The sequence below is a fragment of the Littorina saxatilis genome, linkage group LG6, assembly GCF_037325665.1.
Source record: "Littorina saxatilis isolate snail1 linkage group LG6, US_GU_Lsax_2.0, whole genome shotgun sequence".
Lineage (NCBI taxonomy): Eukaryota > Metazoa > Mollusca > Gastropoda > Littorinimorpha > Littorinidae > Littorina > Littorina saxatilis.
The window spans coordinates 22,811,445-22,830,342 of record NC_090250.1 but is presented as its reverse complement, the minus strand read 5'-3'; the positions used below and the strand labels follow the sequence as shown (position 1 = coordinate 22,830,342).

At 42.2% G+C, this 18,898-nt stretch overlaps 1 protein-coding gene across 1 annotated transcript in view; it reads left to right on the top strand.

Moving 5' to 3' along the window:
• LOC138968777 (solute carrier family 4 member 11-like) overlaps positions 1 to 15,477 on the top strand; it is a gene marked incomplete in the record, with an annotated part of 130,088 nt that extends 114,611 nt beyond the window's left edge. Inside the window, 7 exon segments of the mRNA XM_070341416.1 lie at positions 1,359 to 1,557; positions 4,510 to 4,616; positions 5,133 to 5,307; positions 5,917 to 6,090; positions 7,265 to 7,457; positions 10,891 to 11,060; positions 12,040 to 15,477. Of these exon segments, the coding sequence (XP_070197517.1) occupies positions 1,359 to 1,557; positions 4,510 to 4,616; positions 5,133 to 5,307; positions 5,917 to 6,090; positions 7,265 to 7,457; positions 10,891 to 11,060; positions 12,040 to 12,103 (1,082 nt within the window).
• Between the last annotated feature and the right edge of the window lie 3,421 nt (positions 15,478 to 18,898).

The window sequence follows — 18,898 nt, the reverse complement described above, 5'->3', positions numbered from 1 at the left end:
ACCGACTTCATCGAGCACTTTTTTTGGCAGTGTAGAGCAGTGCAACCCATATGGCAGGAATGTCAAGGGTACATATTTAAATGTACAGGCAAAAATATAAAGTTAAGCTGCGAAGAGGCTCTTTTTGGGTATTTCACACGTGATATCCCCAGAGAGAAAACCTTCATAATTAATCACCTTATATTGATATCGAAAATGTGCATAAGCCAGTTTAAGTACGGAAATCCAAAAACTAACATGAAGGTCTTATTTCAGAACCAAGCTCGACTTCGAAATTTCTAGTAAAATTGAACTGTGTATAAGAATATAGATAAATAGTAGTATAGTGCTGTTAATGTAAAGTTATTTATATATGCGCTGTATGATGCTGTGCTGAAAACTAGTACTGTAATTGGTAATCTGTAAATTCTCGCCTTTTGTCTATCGAGCGTTGGATTAATTAACTTGTTATGTATTGTCCCGCTGAAAATGGTATTATTTAACAGAATTATGGGAACAACAACAACAACAACACACACACACGCACACGCACACACACACACACGCACATACACGCAAACAAACGCACAAACTATTAGACATAGTTATAAATATTCGTATTATTATTATTATTATTATTATAGCAAAGGTGAATGAAATAGCTGTAACGATAGAGTAACTGTAATGAAGAGAAAACAAAAAAGAAAAAAAAACCCAATTGTCCATCAAATTAATACATGTCCAGGCTAGGTATTAAAGATAAGCGGAAAGAAGAAGAAAGAATAAAAAAAGACCCATGAAGAAGGATGCTCCCCGCCCCCCCCCCCCCCCCCCAAAAAAAAAAAAAAAAAACCCGCAAAAAAAAGAAGAAGAAGGGTTGTAGCAGCCTGCTTGCAACTGAGGTCAAAAAAAATAAAAAATAAAATGTTAAGTCCTTTGTACTGGAAACTTGCATTCTCCCAGTAAGGTCATATATTGTACTACGTTGCAAGCCCCTGGAGCAATTTTTTTATTAGTGCTTTTGTGAACAAGAAACAATTAACAAGTGGCTCTATAACCCCCCCCCCCCCCCCCCCCCCTCCCCTTTCCCCGTCGCGACATAACCTTGAACTGTTGAAAACGACGTTAAACACCAAATCAAGAAAGAAAGAAAGAAAGCTAGACAGGAAAAATGAGAGAGAGAGACTCAGAATCAGAGACAGACGGACACACACACACACACACACACACACACACACACACACACACACACACACACACACACACACACACACACACACACACACACACACACACACACACACACATACCCTCAAACCTTTTCCCTGAAAAACATCAACCGCTTCTTTTTTCAAAGAATCCTTATCTTAACCCCACAGATTTTGCCAAGTACTACAACGCAGAAATATGTGATACCGGCTACAACAAGACGGCGGCCCTCCTAGCGCTGAACAGTACAGCCAGTGATGACACACTGTCCGACCTCCTCACCTGTAAGCGTGAGATCAGCGTCCTCTACCTCCTCCTGCTCCTCGGCACAGCCTGGGTGGGGGTCATGCTCTACAACTTCACCAGGACGTGAGTATAGTATAAAATGTTTGGTTGCTTGTTGACAGACCAGTTTTTTTTGTTGGTCCGAGAGGAGCATATCGTCTTCGGTTTCATCTTTATCGACGAATCCAAAGCCGCGATGGTTCCACACATCAAAACAATCAGCCTGATTGGCTTTTACTTTGACAATCGACGTTTCACCTGAAAGTTCAAACTCATTCACATTCACCACCTCGCTTTTGTTTCATGGGGAACACCGTTATTTATTCCCCAGCTGGTTGTGAATGAGAACTCGTGAAAATGATGACAATATAAGATGTTTGGTGGCTTATTGACAGACCAGCTTTTTTGTTGGTCCAAGGGGACCATATCGTCTTTTGTTTCATCTTTATCGACCAAGGCCGAAGCTAGACCGCCTACAGCGCATCATGAACAATGCAGCACGTCTTGTGCTGCGCAAGCGCAAGCGCGACCATGTCACCCCTCTCCTCATGACCCTTCACTGGCTACCAATCAAAGCACGCATTACATATAAAATAGCTACCCTGTGTTACCGTAGCCTTCAAGACTCTGCCCCTTCTTACCTGTCTTCGCTCTTAAAGCCACACGTCCCCACACGCAACCTCAGATCCGCTGACGCAGGGCACCTTGTTGTCCCACGCGTCAAACTGAACGCTTTCGGCAAGCGCGCCTTTACCTACACAGCTCCCTCTATTTGGAACTCTCTGCCCATGTCTGTCCGCCTTTCTACCTCTCTCCCTTCCTTCAAGTCCTCTCTAAAAACACACCTCTTCCGGGAATACTTCAACCCCTAGCCTGTGCGAGTGATTCGATGTTGTCCGTGTGTGTGTTTGTGTGTGTGTGCGAGTGAGCGACACGAGTATATGCGAGTAATTGGTTGTGTGCACTGTTCAGTATTTGCCACATTAAGGAGAGGGGTCGCTTGCCATCGTAGCGCGCTGTGGGCCGGCTGGGGGCGGGTTGCTTGCGAGGGCTGTATTTTGTACATTGATTATTTGATACATGTATAATTATTAAATGCGTCTCCAGGAATATGTTTAGTTTAAATCTTGTGTCGATACTATTTAATTCTGCCTCGCTATTAGCCATTGAGTAAAACTGTTTTATCACCATTGCTTTATTGTTGTTAATTCGTCTCCAGAAATATGTTTTGTTTTAATCTTGTGTCGATACTATTTAACTCTGCCTCGTTATTAGCCATTGAGTATAACTGTTTTATCACCATTGTTTTATTGTTGTTCTTTGGCCATTTACGTTGAATGACTTGTTATACATTGACATTGATAGTTTTATTCTTCTTCTTCTTCGTCGTTCGCTAGATAGTTTTATTATAAGAACCTTTTTTTTTTTAATTCCTATTAACTCGATGTTCTTTAACTATGTTTGTAAATTGTTAGAGGATCTTTTAGTAGAAGTGTTTAACTGTCGAAGCTGCTTTTACCTAAGAGACCGACTGTATATTGTGCTGTTGTACTTGTCAGACTTGATTGTACCAAGTCCTTCACATGTTGTAATGCGCTTAGAGCCAAATATTTTTGTTTTTTGTAAGGGATAGGCGCAATATAAATACACTTTATTATTATTATTATTAAAAGGCGATATGCTCCCCGAGGACCAACAACAAAGTGCTGGTCTGACAACAAGCTACCAAACATCGTTTTTGTCATCATTTTGGTTGTGCAACAAAATGCACAATAACCCACAGGGAGACGAATTTTTAGAATCCAACTCCGGGCCACAAAACATCGTCACAGTAGCACGAGATAACACGTCAAACTTGTATGTGACGTCAAACGTAGCTTGTTGACGCTTTTCTTCCAGTCTGAAAATGTACAGAGCTGCGATCATACCTGTGAATTCAGTAAGTGTTGAGCATATTTCTTTTCTTTTAAGTGTTTATGACTTTTCGTTGTGGATTTTGCGATTACAGAGATAAGTTGCAAATTGACCATGAGTCGCCGCTGTAATTATCAACATTGATTGGGTCTTTGAGAGTGAATGCTTACAATCGTTGTCCTCGGAAACACAAATCCAAAGCCACGATGGTTCCACACATCAAACAATCAGCCTGATTGGCTTTTACTTTGACAATCCACGTTTCACATGAAAGCTCAAACCCATTCACAACCTCGAGTTATTGCATGGGGAACATGAGATTTATTTACCAGGTGTTTGTGAATGAAAACTCGTGAAAATGATGACATGTTTTATCCAACATACGTGAGAGAGACCACCTTTATGATAAACTCACCGTCTCTTCACACGTGTGTATACCATGTAAATAGGGTCGTGTCAAAATGTGGATTGGCAGGCACCTAATTTTCCACACAGCGAGGCATGTAGTATTATCTATGTGTATAGCTTAAAGCTTCTGCACATCGTCTTTTAGGTTGTGTATAGGCCTCCCTGCCGATGGCTCCCAAGCTTTTTATTTATCAATCTTGAGTGTCAATTGACGACATTCATATTCTTACGCCAACACATGGATTGTATACAATGTGCGCCATTAACGGGAATGTAACTTTAACAGTCCATAAGCGAAACACGATTTTTCTGAAATGAAACATGAAAATATAAAATTATGGATTTCAGACTTCATTGTTTTGTATCCCCTCGACTCCCACAATACGTCTCAAATACAAACCGTGATAAAATGGAGAACAAAACATCAATGCAATGACAAGGGAAACAACCGCTGTATTTTGTTCTTTGAATTACACCAAAATGATTGCCTCCCCTGGAGACCATATTCCCAGTTTTGGTCCAGTTCTACCTTGTATGCGTTGATTTTTCATTGACTCTTATTTTTAATTTTTTAACTATATTCTTCCGGTAGTCAATGGGTTTTAAAATCATGTATAATTTACATTCTCGCAGATGGTTTGTACCTGCCTGTACATAGAATGTTTTCAAAGTGGCTGTGTTGAATACTGAACGTATTTTTCTGTCGAAATGCAGACCTTATCTGACAGCTGGGAAGCGTGAGATTCTGGCTGACTACTCTCTACCCATCGCTGTTGTCATCATGGCTTTCGTCGGGTCTTTTCTGTTCGACGATGTGGAAAGTAAGTCTCAAGATGATCTGCACTTCACGCGGTTGCCTATTCTCCGAAAGTTGTTTTTTGGTGTTTTTAGGGGGGGGGGGGGGGGGGGGGTGAAATGCCAGACTTACGTTTTACTGGACATGGGAACATCTCTTAAAAAGAACACTCAAAACTTTTCTAACACTAAAGAAGTGTAACATTGAGCGGCACAAAAATGGAGCGATTGAAAAGATAAATTAGTTGATGGATATCTATATATGTAGATAGACTGACAGGCAGACATTCTGATTGCCTGGCTACCAACCATCGGGTGGGCCGGTCAGAGTGTATTTGTTCAGGGAGTCCCCTTCTCTTAGCATTACTACCTCCAACAGACCACGCAGTCACAAAATAACATTTAATAGTAATGATAATGAGGCTATTTATTAGGCGCAAATGCTAGAACAGTTCTAAGCGCTTTAAAAAAAACCTATACATGAATACATTATTCTTTACACAATTCCAAATCAAATAATAATACACCTCTTACTTTTTCAGTTGGCAAGAGCTTTGACCCGAACGCGAGGACGGGAGCATTGTTCGAGCTGGTGGATTTCTCCACTCTGAGCGTGGGGGCCATCTTTGGGGCGATGGGGCTGGGCTTCTGTTTGTCTCTGCTCTTCTTCATGGACCAGAACATCTCGGCGGCTCTCGTCAACGCTCCACAGAACAAGTGAGTCTGGTCTCCTGTGGCTTCTATTCGCCTTACGCCTGATATTAATTGGGCGAAGTCGACTTCGCGAAGTATACTTTACCAAGCTGGGTGCTCGAAGAATTGGTACTGAATTTTGACGGAAAAGACTTCTTCGTGAAGTCAGCTTCGGGTTCAGTTACAGACAGCCCTTAGGCTCTGAAACCATGCAACGATTATGCAATATCCAGAAGATTGGTTTTTTGTGCTTCCTTTTTGTTGACTCACCAGAGCAGTCCGGAGAGTCTTGGTAATGACCGTCTGTCAGCTGGCCGTCCAATTGACGAAACAACTTAACTGTGTTGTTGTTGTTGTGTTATTGTGTGTGTGGATGTTATTATAACTAGACATTTGAAACTTTAGACCTGATCCTCGTCAAATTCCAAAGTCAAAACGGGGTCAATTTAGAGTCAAAAAGGAAAAATTATCAATTTCACGAACATTTCTGAAGCTTGGGCTTCGAAACTGTGCAAATTCTGGTTGACGATTACGTCAAAAATGACATCGATATTAATGACAGCGTAAACCTGTTTAACTATTTTGCCATGTCCTCCCTCAGAAAGATAATTATTTTGCCATGTTGCCACTCAGAATGAAGAAGGGCACGGCGTACCACTGGGACATCCTGGTGATCGCGGTGGTGAACGCCGTCATCTCGGTCTTCGCCTTCCCCATGGTGCACGCCGCGCTGCCCCACTCCCCGCTGCACGTGCGTGCCTTGGCTGACGTGGAGGAGAGAGTGGTGCAAGGTCACATCACACAAACGTGAGCACTTACTTTACATCATAGACCAAATAGCCTGGACCGCCAACTCGTCACGTGACCCTTCGAGGTTACGACGCTCGACTTTCACAGGGGCGCTTAGCGTCCGGTTTGAAAGACAGTGAAAAGAAAGCACGCTCCAGTTATTTGTGACAATGGGAGGTGACAATGAACTGGATTTTCCAAAACTCCAAACTAAACTTAACAAAACTCATCGAAAAACATGTTCCATATGCACTTTAGCTGAGTTTATTTTAGCATTTTCAGAACTTACCTCGGCAACTTCGTCCATGTTTACAATCGACACCGGATATGACATCCCCCTGATTTCTGAAAGGCCAAGAAGAGCGGGGTAGTAGTTGCGCTGAGGAGGATAGCACGCTTTTCTGTACCTCTCTTCGTTCCTAAATGCGAGGGGCCGCTACCTCGTAATAGAGAGAAAGAGCGGAGAGAGAGCTAGTTGGCGGTCCAGGATAAATGGTCTATGCTTTACATGTAGTGTGTTGTGGTGTTTAGGGGGTTTGTTTACCTGTCTGTGTGGATGTTTGGCTGACGTGGAGGAGAGAGTGGTGCAAGGTCACATCACACAGACGTGAGCAGTGTGTCTGTGTGTCTGCCTGTGTGTTTGTTTGTCCGTCTGTCTGTTTGTCTGTGTCGAACTTTGCAGTGTCACACCACACAAACAGTGAGGAGTTATTTGGCCTTGTCTGCCTGTCTGTCTGTATGGACGTGCCTGCTTCTGCCTCTGTTTATGTCTCTCTGTGTCGGTGTGTTTCTGTCACTCTCTTTGCCTTTCGATCTCAGTGTGTCTCCGTTTCCCCCCGTCTGTCTGTCTGTCTGTCTGTCTGTCTGTCTGTCTGTCTGTCTGTCTGTCTGTCTGTCTGCCTGCCTGCCTGCCTTACTGTATGTACATTTATCTGTCTACTCCTCCATCTTTCTGTCTGTTTGTCTCCTTTTCTTCCCGTCTGTCTCTGTCTATCTGTCTATCTGTCTGTCTGTCTATCTGTCTGTCTGTCTGTCTGTCTGTCTGCCTAACTGTATGTACATTTAACTGTCTTACTCCCCCCCCCCCTTTCTTTCTTCTCGCTCCGCACATAATATCTGTTTTAATGTGGTTCCATTTAGTACCAGCTGTATTCAGATCAAAAAGATCACATGTTCCTCCATTGTCTTGCAGAGTTGTGAGAGTCCGAGAGACGCGTGTGACAGCGGTCATCTCGCACGTGCTTATCGGAGTCAGCATTTTCATCATGTTCGTGCTGGCTTACATTCCCACCCCCGTACTGTATGGACTCTTCCTCTACGTGGCCATCACAGCGCTCTACGATAACCAGATGTTTGAGCGTATTACGCTCCTTTTCACAGAACAGGTCAGTAGTAACGGTGGTATACTTCAAGGTGTCCTTTAAGCCTGTCGTTAATTGGACGAAGTCGACTTCGCGGGGATATAGCTCAGTTGGTAGCGCGCTGGATTTGTATTCAGTTGGCCGCTGTCAGCGTGAGTTCGATCCCAGGTTCGGCGGAAATTTATTTCACAGAGTCAACTTTGTGTGCAGACTCTCTTCGTGGTCCGAACCTCCCCCCGTGTACACTACATTGGGTGTGCACGTTAAAGATCCCACGATTGACAAAAGGGTCTTTCCTGGCAAAATTGCTTAGGCACAGTTAATAATTGTCTACCTATACCCGTGTGACTTGGAATAATAGGCCGTGAAAGGTAAATATGCGCCGAAATGGCTGCAATCTACTGGCCGTATAAAATTTCTTATTCCCCCCTCTGCTTCTTTACCTCTGTAAACTTGTAGGGGTAGTTATTTTTCGATAATGACCCAGCAACCAAACAAATAACGACCCAGCAACAGCCTGAATCCTCGATAGTGCAATGGGTTGAGAGGTTGTTCTGTTTCGGTACTACTTTTTGCGACTGAAAAGTTCCGAACGCTCTAATGTACGAAGTATACATCTCTGGAGCAAACAATACAAACATACCGCATTTAAATTAACAACTACAGGCCTGAACACATGAATCTCCATATAAAATCCATGAGTTCGGTTGTTTTCTGAATCTCATCTGCCGTGCCGTCAAGCCGTTCATCACAAGCAATTTCCCAAGGCAAGTAACTCATACTTTGTCTAGCGACAAGAGTAGTTCCCCTTCTTTTCACTCAGTTCCTTCGACAACAGACTGCAATCCGACGGTCAGTTTTCAACAATATTTCATTTAATAAACAGATCACACGCAACCGAATGCACACATCTCATCAATTTAAACAACATAAAGGGGTTTCATACACTATTTTCCCCAGAAAACTGAACTTCATACAGTTTTTAACGTTGGAACACGGGTGCAAAAGTTCGTCTGCTAGTCCCATTTGACGAAAAAAACATTATCCTAAGCGATACCAAAACATATACAGAACACACAATATCTGCCTTTGCCGCCACAGCAGAATAACAGCATATCTGTGTACTTGATTTTAGCCCAAAATAGGAAAACTGACAAGAAGTGTTAACAGAATGGAATGATTTGCACGGAACTATACAACCGCGCATTAATCGATCGCCTGCGCAGGTTGACTGGTTGAGAGAATAGGATTCGATCAAACTTTCGCAAAAAAACTCCTCTTTTCTTTGAATAACTGAAGAAAGGAGGAATAAAGAGGTTACACACCTCGTCTCAGTGATTATAAAAAATAATGGTCTCAGTTCGCGGTCATGAAAAAGCTCGCTAAAGCTCGCATTTTTCATGATCCGCTAACTTCGACCATTATTTTTGATAATCACTGAGACTCGGCATGTAACCTCTACATCTCACACGGCAGAGCGCCTAGAACTGTACCCACGGAATATGCGCGATATAAGACTCATTGATTGATTGATTGAGCTCACTTCGCAAAACTTGCGGAACGAGAATTCGTCCCTTAATTGAACTACTTTCAGCATAGCTTCACGAAGTCCAAGGGAATGCACTCTGCTCTTTCGAGTGTGATTTCTACGTCAGTCCATCTTGAATCAAAAAGCACCCTTCTGACAAAAAGAACACCTTTGTCACAGCGACGGCGAAGCTTCGCATGTCAAAACTTGGGGTCCCGGGACCCTCGAGAACCCCAACTTTTAATGTTTAGAGGGTCCTCACGCGGAGTTTCAGAGGGTCCCAAGAGTCCATGGTCCCCAAACCCTCTGTGTTGATATAACGCATTGTTATCACGAATAGTGTGATATATATGAAGTGTCTTTTCTCTTCAGAATATTCGAAGAGAACACTTCAACCATACCTTGTTAAATGGAACACATACACACTCCTTTTTTCATATCGTTCCGGCGTGAAATTGGCATTTGTGCTTGCACTATAATTGACTGACGATTACGGTCTGAAAAGATAGCGGAAATGTAGTGCGTCCCGGGACCCGCTCTTTATAGGCTTGGTGCTTCCCGGGACCCCTTCAATGAATTTTGAGTACGTGATTTCGGCTTCTAGTGCGTATAGGACGCAGGGACGCGCACTTCGGGGAGCCCTGTCTGCGTCTATAAATTAACGTTGGGGGTCCCAGGGCCCTCTTGGTGAAGCGTCATTGGGAAGCCCTGACTGTGTCTATAAATTAACGTTGGAGGTCCCAGGGCCCTCTTGGTGAAGCGTCATTGGGGAGCCCTGCCTGTGTCTATAAATTAACGTTGGGGGTCCCAGTGCCCTCTTGGTGAAGCGTCATTGGGGAGCCCTGACTGTGTCTATAAATTAACGTTGGGGGTCCCGGGGCCCTCTTGGTGAAGCGTCATTGGGGAGCCCTGACTGTGTCTATAAATTAACGTTGGGGGTCCCGGGGCCATCTTGGTGAAGCGTCATTGGGGAGCCCTGACTGTGTCTATAAATTAACGTTGGGGGTCCCGGGGCCCTCTTGGTGAAGCGTCATTGGGGAGCCCTGACTGTGTCTATAAATTAACGTTGGGGGTCCCAGGGCCCTCTTGGTGAAGCGTCATTGGGAAGCCCTGACTGTGTCTATAAATTAACGTTGGGGGTCCCAGGGCCCTCTTGGTGAAGCGTCATTGGGAAGCCCTGACTGTGTCTATAAATTAACGTTGGGGGTCCCGGGGCCCTCTTGGTGAAGCGTCATTGGGAAGCCCTGACTGTGTCTATAAATTAACGTTGGGGGTCCCAGGGCCCTCTTGGTGAAGCGTCATTGGGGAGCCCTGCCTGTGTCTATAAATTAACGTTGGGGGTCCCAGGGCCCTCTTGGTGAAGCGTCATTGGGGAGCCCTGCCTGTGTCTATAAATTAACGTTGGGGGTCCCGGGGCCCTCTTGGTGAAGCGTCATTGGGAAGCCCTGCCTGTGTCTATAAATTAACGTTGGGGGTCCCAGGGCCCTCTTGGTGAAGCGTCATTGGGGAGCCCTGCCTGTGTCTATAAATTAACGTTGGGGGTCCCGGGGCCCTCTTGGTGAAGCGTCATTGGGAAGCCCTGACTGTGTCTATAAATTAACGTTGGGGGTCCCAGGGCCCTCTTGGTGAAGCGTCATTGGGGAGCCCTGACTGTGTCTATAAATTAACGTTGGGGGTCCCAGGGCCCTCTTGGTGAAGCGTCATTGGGGAGCCCTGTTATGGGCAGAATATACATGCGCAGTTTCAGCGGCACAGACGACGCACTGCCTATTATTTATGCCGCGATAGGGATTTGTGACGAGTACTTGGCCTGTTTACCTTTCATGCAACGTGTAGCGGGCTGGGATAATCTGCAGTGAGTCGTCGGTCCTGCTGAAGTTACATATGTGAACGGAGCCCCTTACGATACCTATTCTGTTTTTGTTCCAGTCGGCTTACCCACCCAACCACTACATTCGGCACGTGCCACAGAAAAAGGTCCACATCTTCACGTTGCTGCAGTGTCTGCAGCTGGGCGTGCTCTGCATCTTCGGCTTTGTCGACTTCTCCTACCTCAAGATGTTCTTCCCCGTCCTCATCTTCTTTCTGATTCCAATCAGGTTTGTCTTTTGGTGTCTTGTCTATTCTTTTTGATTCCAATCAGGTTTGTCTTTTGGTGTCTTGTCTATTCTTTCTGATTCCTATCAGGTTTGTCTCTTGATGTCTTGTCTATTCTTTCTGATTCCCATCAGGCTTGTGTTTTGGTGTCTTGTCTATTCTTTCTGATTCCTATCAGGCTTGTGTTTTGGTGTCTGTCTATTCTTTCTGATTCCTATGAGGCTTGTGTTTTGGTGTCTGTCTATTCTTTCTGATTCCAATCAGGTTTGTCTTTTGGTGTCTTGTCTATTCTTTCTGATTCCTATCAGGTTTGTCTTTTGGTGTCTTGTCTATTCTTTCTGATTCCAATCAGGTTTGTCTTTTGGTGTCTTGTCTATTCTTTCTGATTCCAATCAGGTTTGTCTTTTGGTGTCTTGTCTATTCTTTCTGATTCCTATCAGGTTTGTCTTTTGATGTCTTGTCTATTCTTTCTGATTCCTATCAGGTTTGTCTTTTGGTGTCTTGTCTATTCTTTCTGATTCCAATCAGGTTTGTCTTTTGGTGTCTTGTCTATTCTTTCTGATTCCAATCAGGTTTGTCTTTTGGTGTCTTGTCTATTCTTTCTGATTCCAATCAGGCTTGTCTCTTGATGTCTTGTCTATTCTTTCTGATTCCAATCAGGCTTGTGTTTTGGTGTCTTGTCTATTCTTTCTGATTCCAATCAGGTTTGTCTTTTGGTGTCTTGTCTATTCTTTCTGATTCAAATCAGGCTTGTGTTTTGGTGGCTGTCTGTTCTTTCTGATTCCAATCAGGTTTGTCTTTTGGTGCCTGTCTATTCTTTCTGATTCCAATCAGGTTTGTCTTTTGGTGTCTTGTCTATTCTTTCTGATTCAAATCAGGCTTGTGTTTTGGTGGCTGTCTGTTCTTTCTGATTCCAATCAGGCTTGTGTTTTGGTGTACTTGTAATTGTAAATCAGCAAATACATTTTCTCTTTGTTGCAGACACAAACTTATTCCGAAGATCGTGGAAAGGAAGTACATTGACGCAATTGACCATTCCCACTAGTGGTTATCCCCCTTGCAGTGAGATGCATTTATCTGCTGAAATTAACAGGCAGGGGTTACAGTGCCCCTTGCAATGTAAAGAACTGTTTGTGACCTCATGTAAATGAATAGTGTAATGTGTGACGTCACGACTGTGAACATTGGATTCACGGTACAATGACGTCATGAAAATAAATGCTGAATGTGCAGAAAAAAACTATGACAATGGACATCGGATGTACAGTAGAGTGTATGACGTTATGATAATGGCCGCTGGATGTACACTATTGTTTATGCAAAGGGAGGTTGCAGGGCTCCCCACAGACGTACCTCCTACAGGGTCCCGGGACCCCTACTTTCAGTCTTTAGAGGGTCCATGGACCCCCACTGCAGGATTTCAGATGGTCCCAAGGGTCCAAAAGCCGAAAAGTCCCGTTGTACTCATAAATCATTGTGGTCATGCATAGCCTGTTTACTGTGAAGTGTCTTTATCATTGACATATTCTAGGAGGACATCACACACACACACACACACACACACACACACACACACACACACACACACACACACACACACACACACACACACACACACACACACACACACACACACGTATATATACTTTTGCATCGGTTTCAACCTCCTTTCCGATTTCCTTCGCGTGAAATTGACATCGGTGCTTGCAAAATCTGAAAGCTGACGATTGCAGTCTGAAAATAGTATCTAAGGTACGCACGATAAAAGGAATGTATTGCGTCCCAGGACCCCCTCTTTGACATTTTAGTACGTCCCGGGACCCCCTCCACACATTTCTAGTACGTGTTTTTGGCTTCTAGTGCGTATAGGACGTAGGGACGCGCTCTATGGGGAGCCCTGGGTTCGATGTACAGAGTACAGTTTGCGATCTATGACATTGAACTACGGCACAGTATGTGATTTTATGACAAAGAATTTTAGATGTACAATGATGTTACACTTATTAACTCAGGATGCAACGTGGGTCTTTTACTGGGAACACGTATTATGAGGGAGAGAATTGATGGCAGAAAATGTGATAAGCGCGCAAGCATTGTTGCACGTCATTTTATATGGATATATGGAAAACCTAGACCAGAGGAAATCAAAACAAGTCGCGTAAGGCGAAAATACAACATTTAGTCAAGTAGCTGTCGAACTCACAGAATGAAACTGAACGCAATGCAACGCAGCAAGACCGTATACTCGTAGCATCGTCAGTCCACCGCTCATGGCAAAGGCAGTGAAATTGACAAGAAGAGCGGGGTAGTAGTTGCGCTGAGAAGGATAGCACGCTTTTCTGTACCTCTCTTCGTTTTAACTTTCTGAGCGTGTTTTCAATCCAAACATATCATATCTATATGTTTTTGGAATCAGGAACCGACAAGGAATAAGATGAAAGTGTTTTTAAATTGATTTCGAAAATTTAATTTTGATCATAATTTTTATATTTTTAATTTTCAGAGCTTGTTTTTAAATCCAAATATAACATATTTATATGTTTTTGGAATTAGAAAATGATGGAGAATAAGATAAACGTAAATTTGGATCGTTTTATAAAAAAAATAATTTTTCTGCAATTTTAAGATTTTTAATGACCAAAGTCATTGATTAATTTTTAAGCCACCAAGCTGAAATGCAATACCGAAGTCCGGGCATTGTCGGAGATTACTTGAACAAAATTTCAACCAATTTGGTTGAAAAATGAGAGCGTGACAGTGCCGCCTCAACTTTCACGAAAAGCCGGATATGACGTCATCAAAGACATTTATCAAAAAAATGAAAAAAAGCATCTGAGGATATCATACCCAGGAACTCTCATGTCAAATTTCATAAAGATCGGTCCAGTAGTTTAGTCTGAATCGCTCTACACACACACACAGACAGACAGACACACACACATACACCACGACCCTCGTCTCGATTCCCCCCTCTATGTTAAAACATTTAGTCAAAACTTGACTAAATGTAAAAACCAAGAAAGGAAGGTTGTTGGAACGTTTGTTATTGACAAAACAATAAGTGAATGTATTGTTTTGTCAATAACAAACGTTCCAACAACCTACCTTTCTTGGGGTTTTATTCTGAATTTTGGAACGTTGGCAGTCTCTTTGTTTTTGGATTTATTTTATTTTCTACACCAGAGGAGTTTTTTTCTTTTTATATTTAGTCAAGTTTTGACTAAATATTTTGACATCGAGGGGGAATCGAAACGAGGGTCGTGGTGTATGTGCGTGTGTCTGTGTGTCTGTGTGTCTGTGTGTGTGTGTGTGTGTGTGTAGAGCGATTCAGACTAAACTACTAGACTGATCTTTATGAAATTTGACATGAGAGTTCCTGGGTATGAAATCCCCATACGTTTTTTTCATTTTTTTGATAAATGTCTTTGATGACGTCATATCCGGCTTTTCGTGAAAGTTGAGGCGGCACTGTCACGCCCTCATTTTTCAACCAAATTGGTTGAAATTTTGGTCAAGTAATCTTCGACAAAGCCCGGACTTCGGTATTGCATTTCAGCTTGGTGGCTTAAAAATTAATTAATGACTTTGGTCATTAAAAATCTGAAAATTGCAACAAAATTTTTTTTTTTTTAAAACGATCCAAATTTACGTTTATCTTATTCTCCATTATTTGCTGATTCCAAAAACATATAAATATGTTATATTCGGATTAAAAACAAGCTCTGAAAATTAAATATATAACAATTATTATCAAAATTAAATTGTTCAAATCAATTTAAAAACACTTTCATCTTATTCCTTGTCGGTTCCTGATTCCAAAAACATATAGATATGATATGTTTGGATTAAAAACACGCTCAGAAAGTTAAAACAAAGAGAGGTACAGAAAAGCGTGCTATCCTTCTTAGCGCAACTACTACCCCGCTCTTCTTGTCAATTTCACTGCCTTTGCCATGAGCGGTGGACTGACGATGCTACGAGTATACGGTCTTGCTGAAAAATGGCATTGCGTTCAGTTTCATTCTGTGAGTTCGACAGCTACTTGACTAAATATTGTATTTTCGCCTTACGCGACTTGTTTTCTTTTCATAAAAGTGAACTGTTCATATCGCTGAAGCACAGACTGAGAAGAGTGTGTGTTAATGTTTTGCTTGTACTCTATTTTATGCAAAACAGCATGTAACAGTGTGCTTGAATGTGTGTCGGAGTGCTTCAGTTTCTTGTTATTTTTACCGATATATATGTGATTGTGAAGCTCATTCTATTTCTTTAGTATCTGTATTTTCTGCAGGCCGAACTACTGATTTTATACTTTATGATGCTGATTTTTTGTGACAGATTTTTTAAGTGCTAGTTGACTTTTTTTGTAAATAGTTTTAGCAACACAATTTACCCATCGATTAAACTACTGAAAAATGTCACTTTTGCAGAAGAATGAAGTTTTTGTTTTGATATTTTTACAGCTGCGGGTTTAAGTCTCATATATGAGTTCGTGTGTTAAGGATAGCTAACTGTGTCATATCAGAGAGAGAGAGAGAGAGAGAGAGAGAGAGAGAGAGAGAGAGAGAGAGAGAGAGAGAGAGAGAGAGAGAGAGAGAGAGAGAGAGAGAGAGAGAGAGAGAGAGAGTGGGGGGGGGTCGGGTGGGGGGGAGAGGGAGAGAGAGAGTCAGTCACTCATTTAGCATATGTATAAAACATTTTTCTAGTCATGTAATCAAGAACATTCCCTAGTCATGTAATCAAGACATATATAGCAAAATCTCCATAACGTATATGGTTGTTTTTTTGGACATGTTTGTCATCAGATTACATGATGCCCGGGTGTCTGCTTCAAGAATTTAGGTTCAGACTGGCTATGTTATACTTTTGAAGATGCTGTTTTGAAAGCTGAGCTTTCATAGATTGTATTGCCACTGGAATTTGTTTGCTGACCATAGTATGATCGGGACAAGTATTCTTTACACGAAGGAGATCATTTATATACAACTAGAATGAATATCCGCTTCGCCGGGTACCCGGCTTCGCCGGAAAGAAGTAGAGCCGAATGATATCCGGCTTCGCCGGGAAGAAGTAGAGCCGAATACCCGGCAAAGCCGGGTACCTGGCGAAGTAGAGGAATACCTGGGATGAAAGCGTTGTGGACAGTGACCTTCTAAAAATAGTAACGGGAATATCCGGCTTCGCCGGGATGAAAGCGTTGTGGACAGTGACCTTCTAAAAATAGTAACGGGAATATGGATTGACGCCACACGAAGGAAGGGAGATAAACGCAAAACACTGCAGAAGATAAGGAAGAGTTACTGGGAATGGATCTGGGAAGATGAACAGAAAAACCAAAATCGGTTCAGCGCTGCGCGCTGAGAGCACGTGTTGAAAATTCTCATCGACCAGGTTGTGTCCGGGGTCTACCTGAATATGCCCACCAAATTTGAAGCAGATCCATCGAGAACTTTGGCCGTGCATCGCGAACTCACACACAGACACACACACACACAGACACAAGTCGTATAAATATATAGATATAGAAGCCATACACATGAAATAAAAAGCGTCATAAGGATGGTATCTTAAGTTTGGAAATCCTTGTTTCATTTGAAATCTTCTCACCCTTGACAATGTTCATTTATCTTGTACAATCCGTGATACGGAAATAATCATACCTCTGCCGTTTTCCCTATTTTTGTAACAAGAGTTGTGAAGGTCTAATAGTTTATTTGTTTTCATGATTCTTGTTCAGACAAAATCGTTTCAGTGTTTGCAATATTTCCTTTCCCACCTTTCTTCCAAACACAGTCAAAAATATGTTTACTGTGTAGGCTAGTTCATGTAACTTCCAGTAGAAATAAAGTGCTGATAAGTTTGAACGGTTTGTGCAGTCCTGGTCACAGCACCAAATTTTCCCGGCACTTACAATGTTCAAAGGGAAATACTGCTTATACATACGCTGTAGATATGGTTGATTTTTCTGAGGAAAACGTCAAATTGTAATTGAAAACCTTTAAAAAGACATAGAGCATAGCAGAAGCATATTATAAAGATCATATACCTTTGAGCATAGTAGATATTTTATTTGCTTTTGGAGTGCATAATATGTATACCATAAACTGTGAGATAAGTAATGTCCTTCTTACGGTTCTTTACAAATTTAGTCTTATTTCTGGATTCACATTTCTGGGGCTTTTACACATTTTGTACCATTTAGAAACTTTGAAAGACACGAAATGATGATTAATAAGCTAGATTTGGAATATTGTTTTCTAATCGGGAAGTTCGTGTGTTTCACAGTGGTGATAATCGGTGCTCGGTCTTTTTTCAGCGCTAAGATTGTTTTTGTATTGTTTTGTTTTTTGCTTTTTGTTTTTTTAATATACTCACAAAGACAAACACACATTCAATTGACGATCTTCTTGGTAACAATAGAAACGTATAAAAACATAGACAGGACAAAATCAACACATTCTACATAAGAAAAAAAAGTTGACAAACTGACTAAGTCGAGAGCATCAAATCAATATACACTCAAAGATTTTTTGTTAACGCCTAACCTAAGCCTAACCTAATCGTGCCAGTTGAAAGAAACTTTTCGTGTAAGCATTATAATGTGGCACACCTTTGTGGTGCAGATCTTTCTAGTAGACATTGAAGATGGCAATGGAATCTCTCTGTGAGCATTGGTGGGTGTTTGCATTATTTTTCTAAAGTATTTATGTAATAGGAGGTTGTGCTTTATTCGTGTAGCTGAGGAAGTGATTTAGACAATACCGTCATCTTAAAATATCAGAAAAAACCCACCTGAATCTCATATGTGACGTAACTTTGTATCATTGTTAGGTGTCTTTGTGAGACAGAAATAAACTTTTATATGAAGATAGCTTTGTGCTTTCTGTGTATGACTGTGTGCTTCGGAATGACTATCTCTGTCTTTCTCTCTGTCTCTCTGTCTCTCTCTGTAGTGTGTGTGTGTGTGTGTGTGTGTGTGTGTGTGTGTGTGTGTGTGTGTGTGTGTGTGTGTGTGTGTGTGTGTGTGAAATAAAGAGAAAGAAGTAGCGAAACAAAACGAGAGGTACACAAGCTATTATTCAAGTTTATTTTATTTTCAGAAACACTGTACAGACTGCAAACCCTTTAATCGAAACGCATGAATGAATCAGGCTCTTGATCTATTAATCGTGCAAATTAAGCAAGTCCTTTGAATAAATCATGACAACTTAAAGATGTATTAATTCCCGTGTAAACTGTCATGTGCACCAGCACATTATCTGTCCAGGTTCTTATATGGGTAAGGCGCATCCACTTACGCATATGCCTTCTTCTCCTTCTCCTTCTCCTTCTCCTTCTCCTTCTTCTTCTTCTTCTTCTTCGTCTTCTTCTTCTTCTTCTTCTTCTTCTTCTTCTTCTTCTTCTTCTTCTTCTTCTTCTCCTTCTCCTTCTCCTTCTCCTTCTCCTTCTTCTTCTTCTTCTTCTTCCTCCATGGGGTGAAACTCCCACGTTCACTCATGTTTTTGCACGAGTGGAGGTTTACGTGTATGACCGTTTTTACCCTGCCATTCATGCAGCATACGCCGAATCGATTTCGGGGGAAGCATGCTGGGTTTTATCGTGTTTCTATAACCCACCGAACTCTGACATGCATAACAGGATCTTGTCCGTGCGCACTTGGTCTTGTGCTTGCGTGTACACACGAAGGGGGATAAGGCACTAGCAGGTCTGCACATAAGTTGACCTGGGAGATCGGACCAATCTCCACCCTTAACCCACCAGGCGGCCGCGGGCGGAATTTGAACTTAGGACCTTCCGATTAGGAGGCAGATGTCTTTTCCACTACGCCACTGCGCCCGTC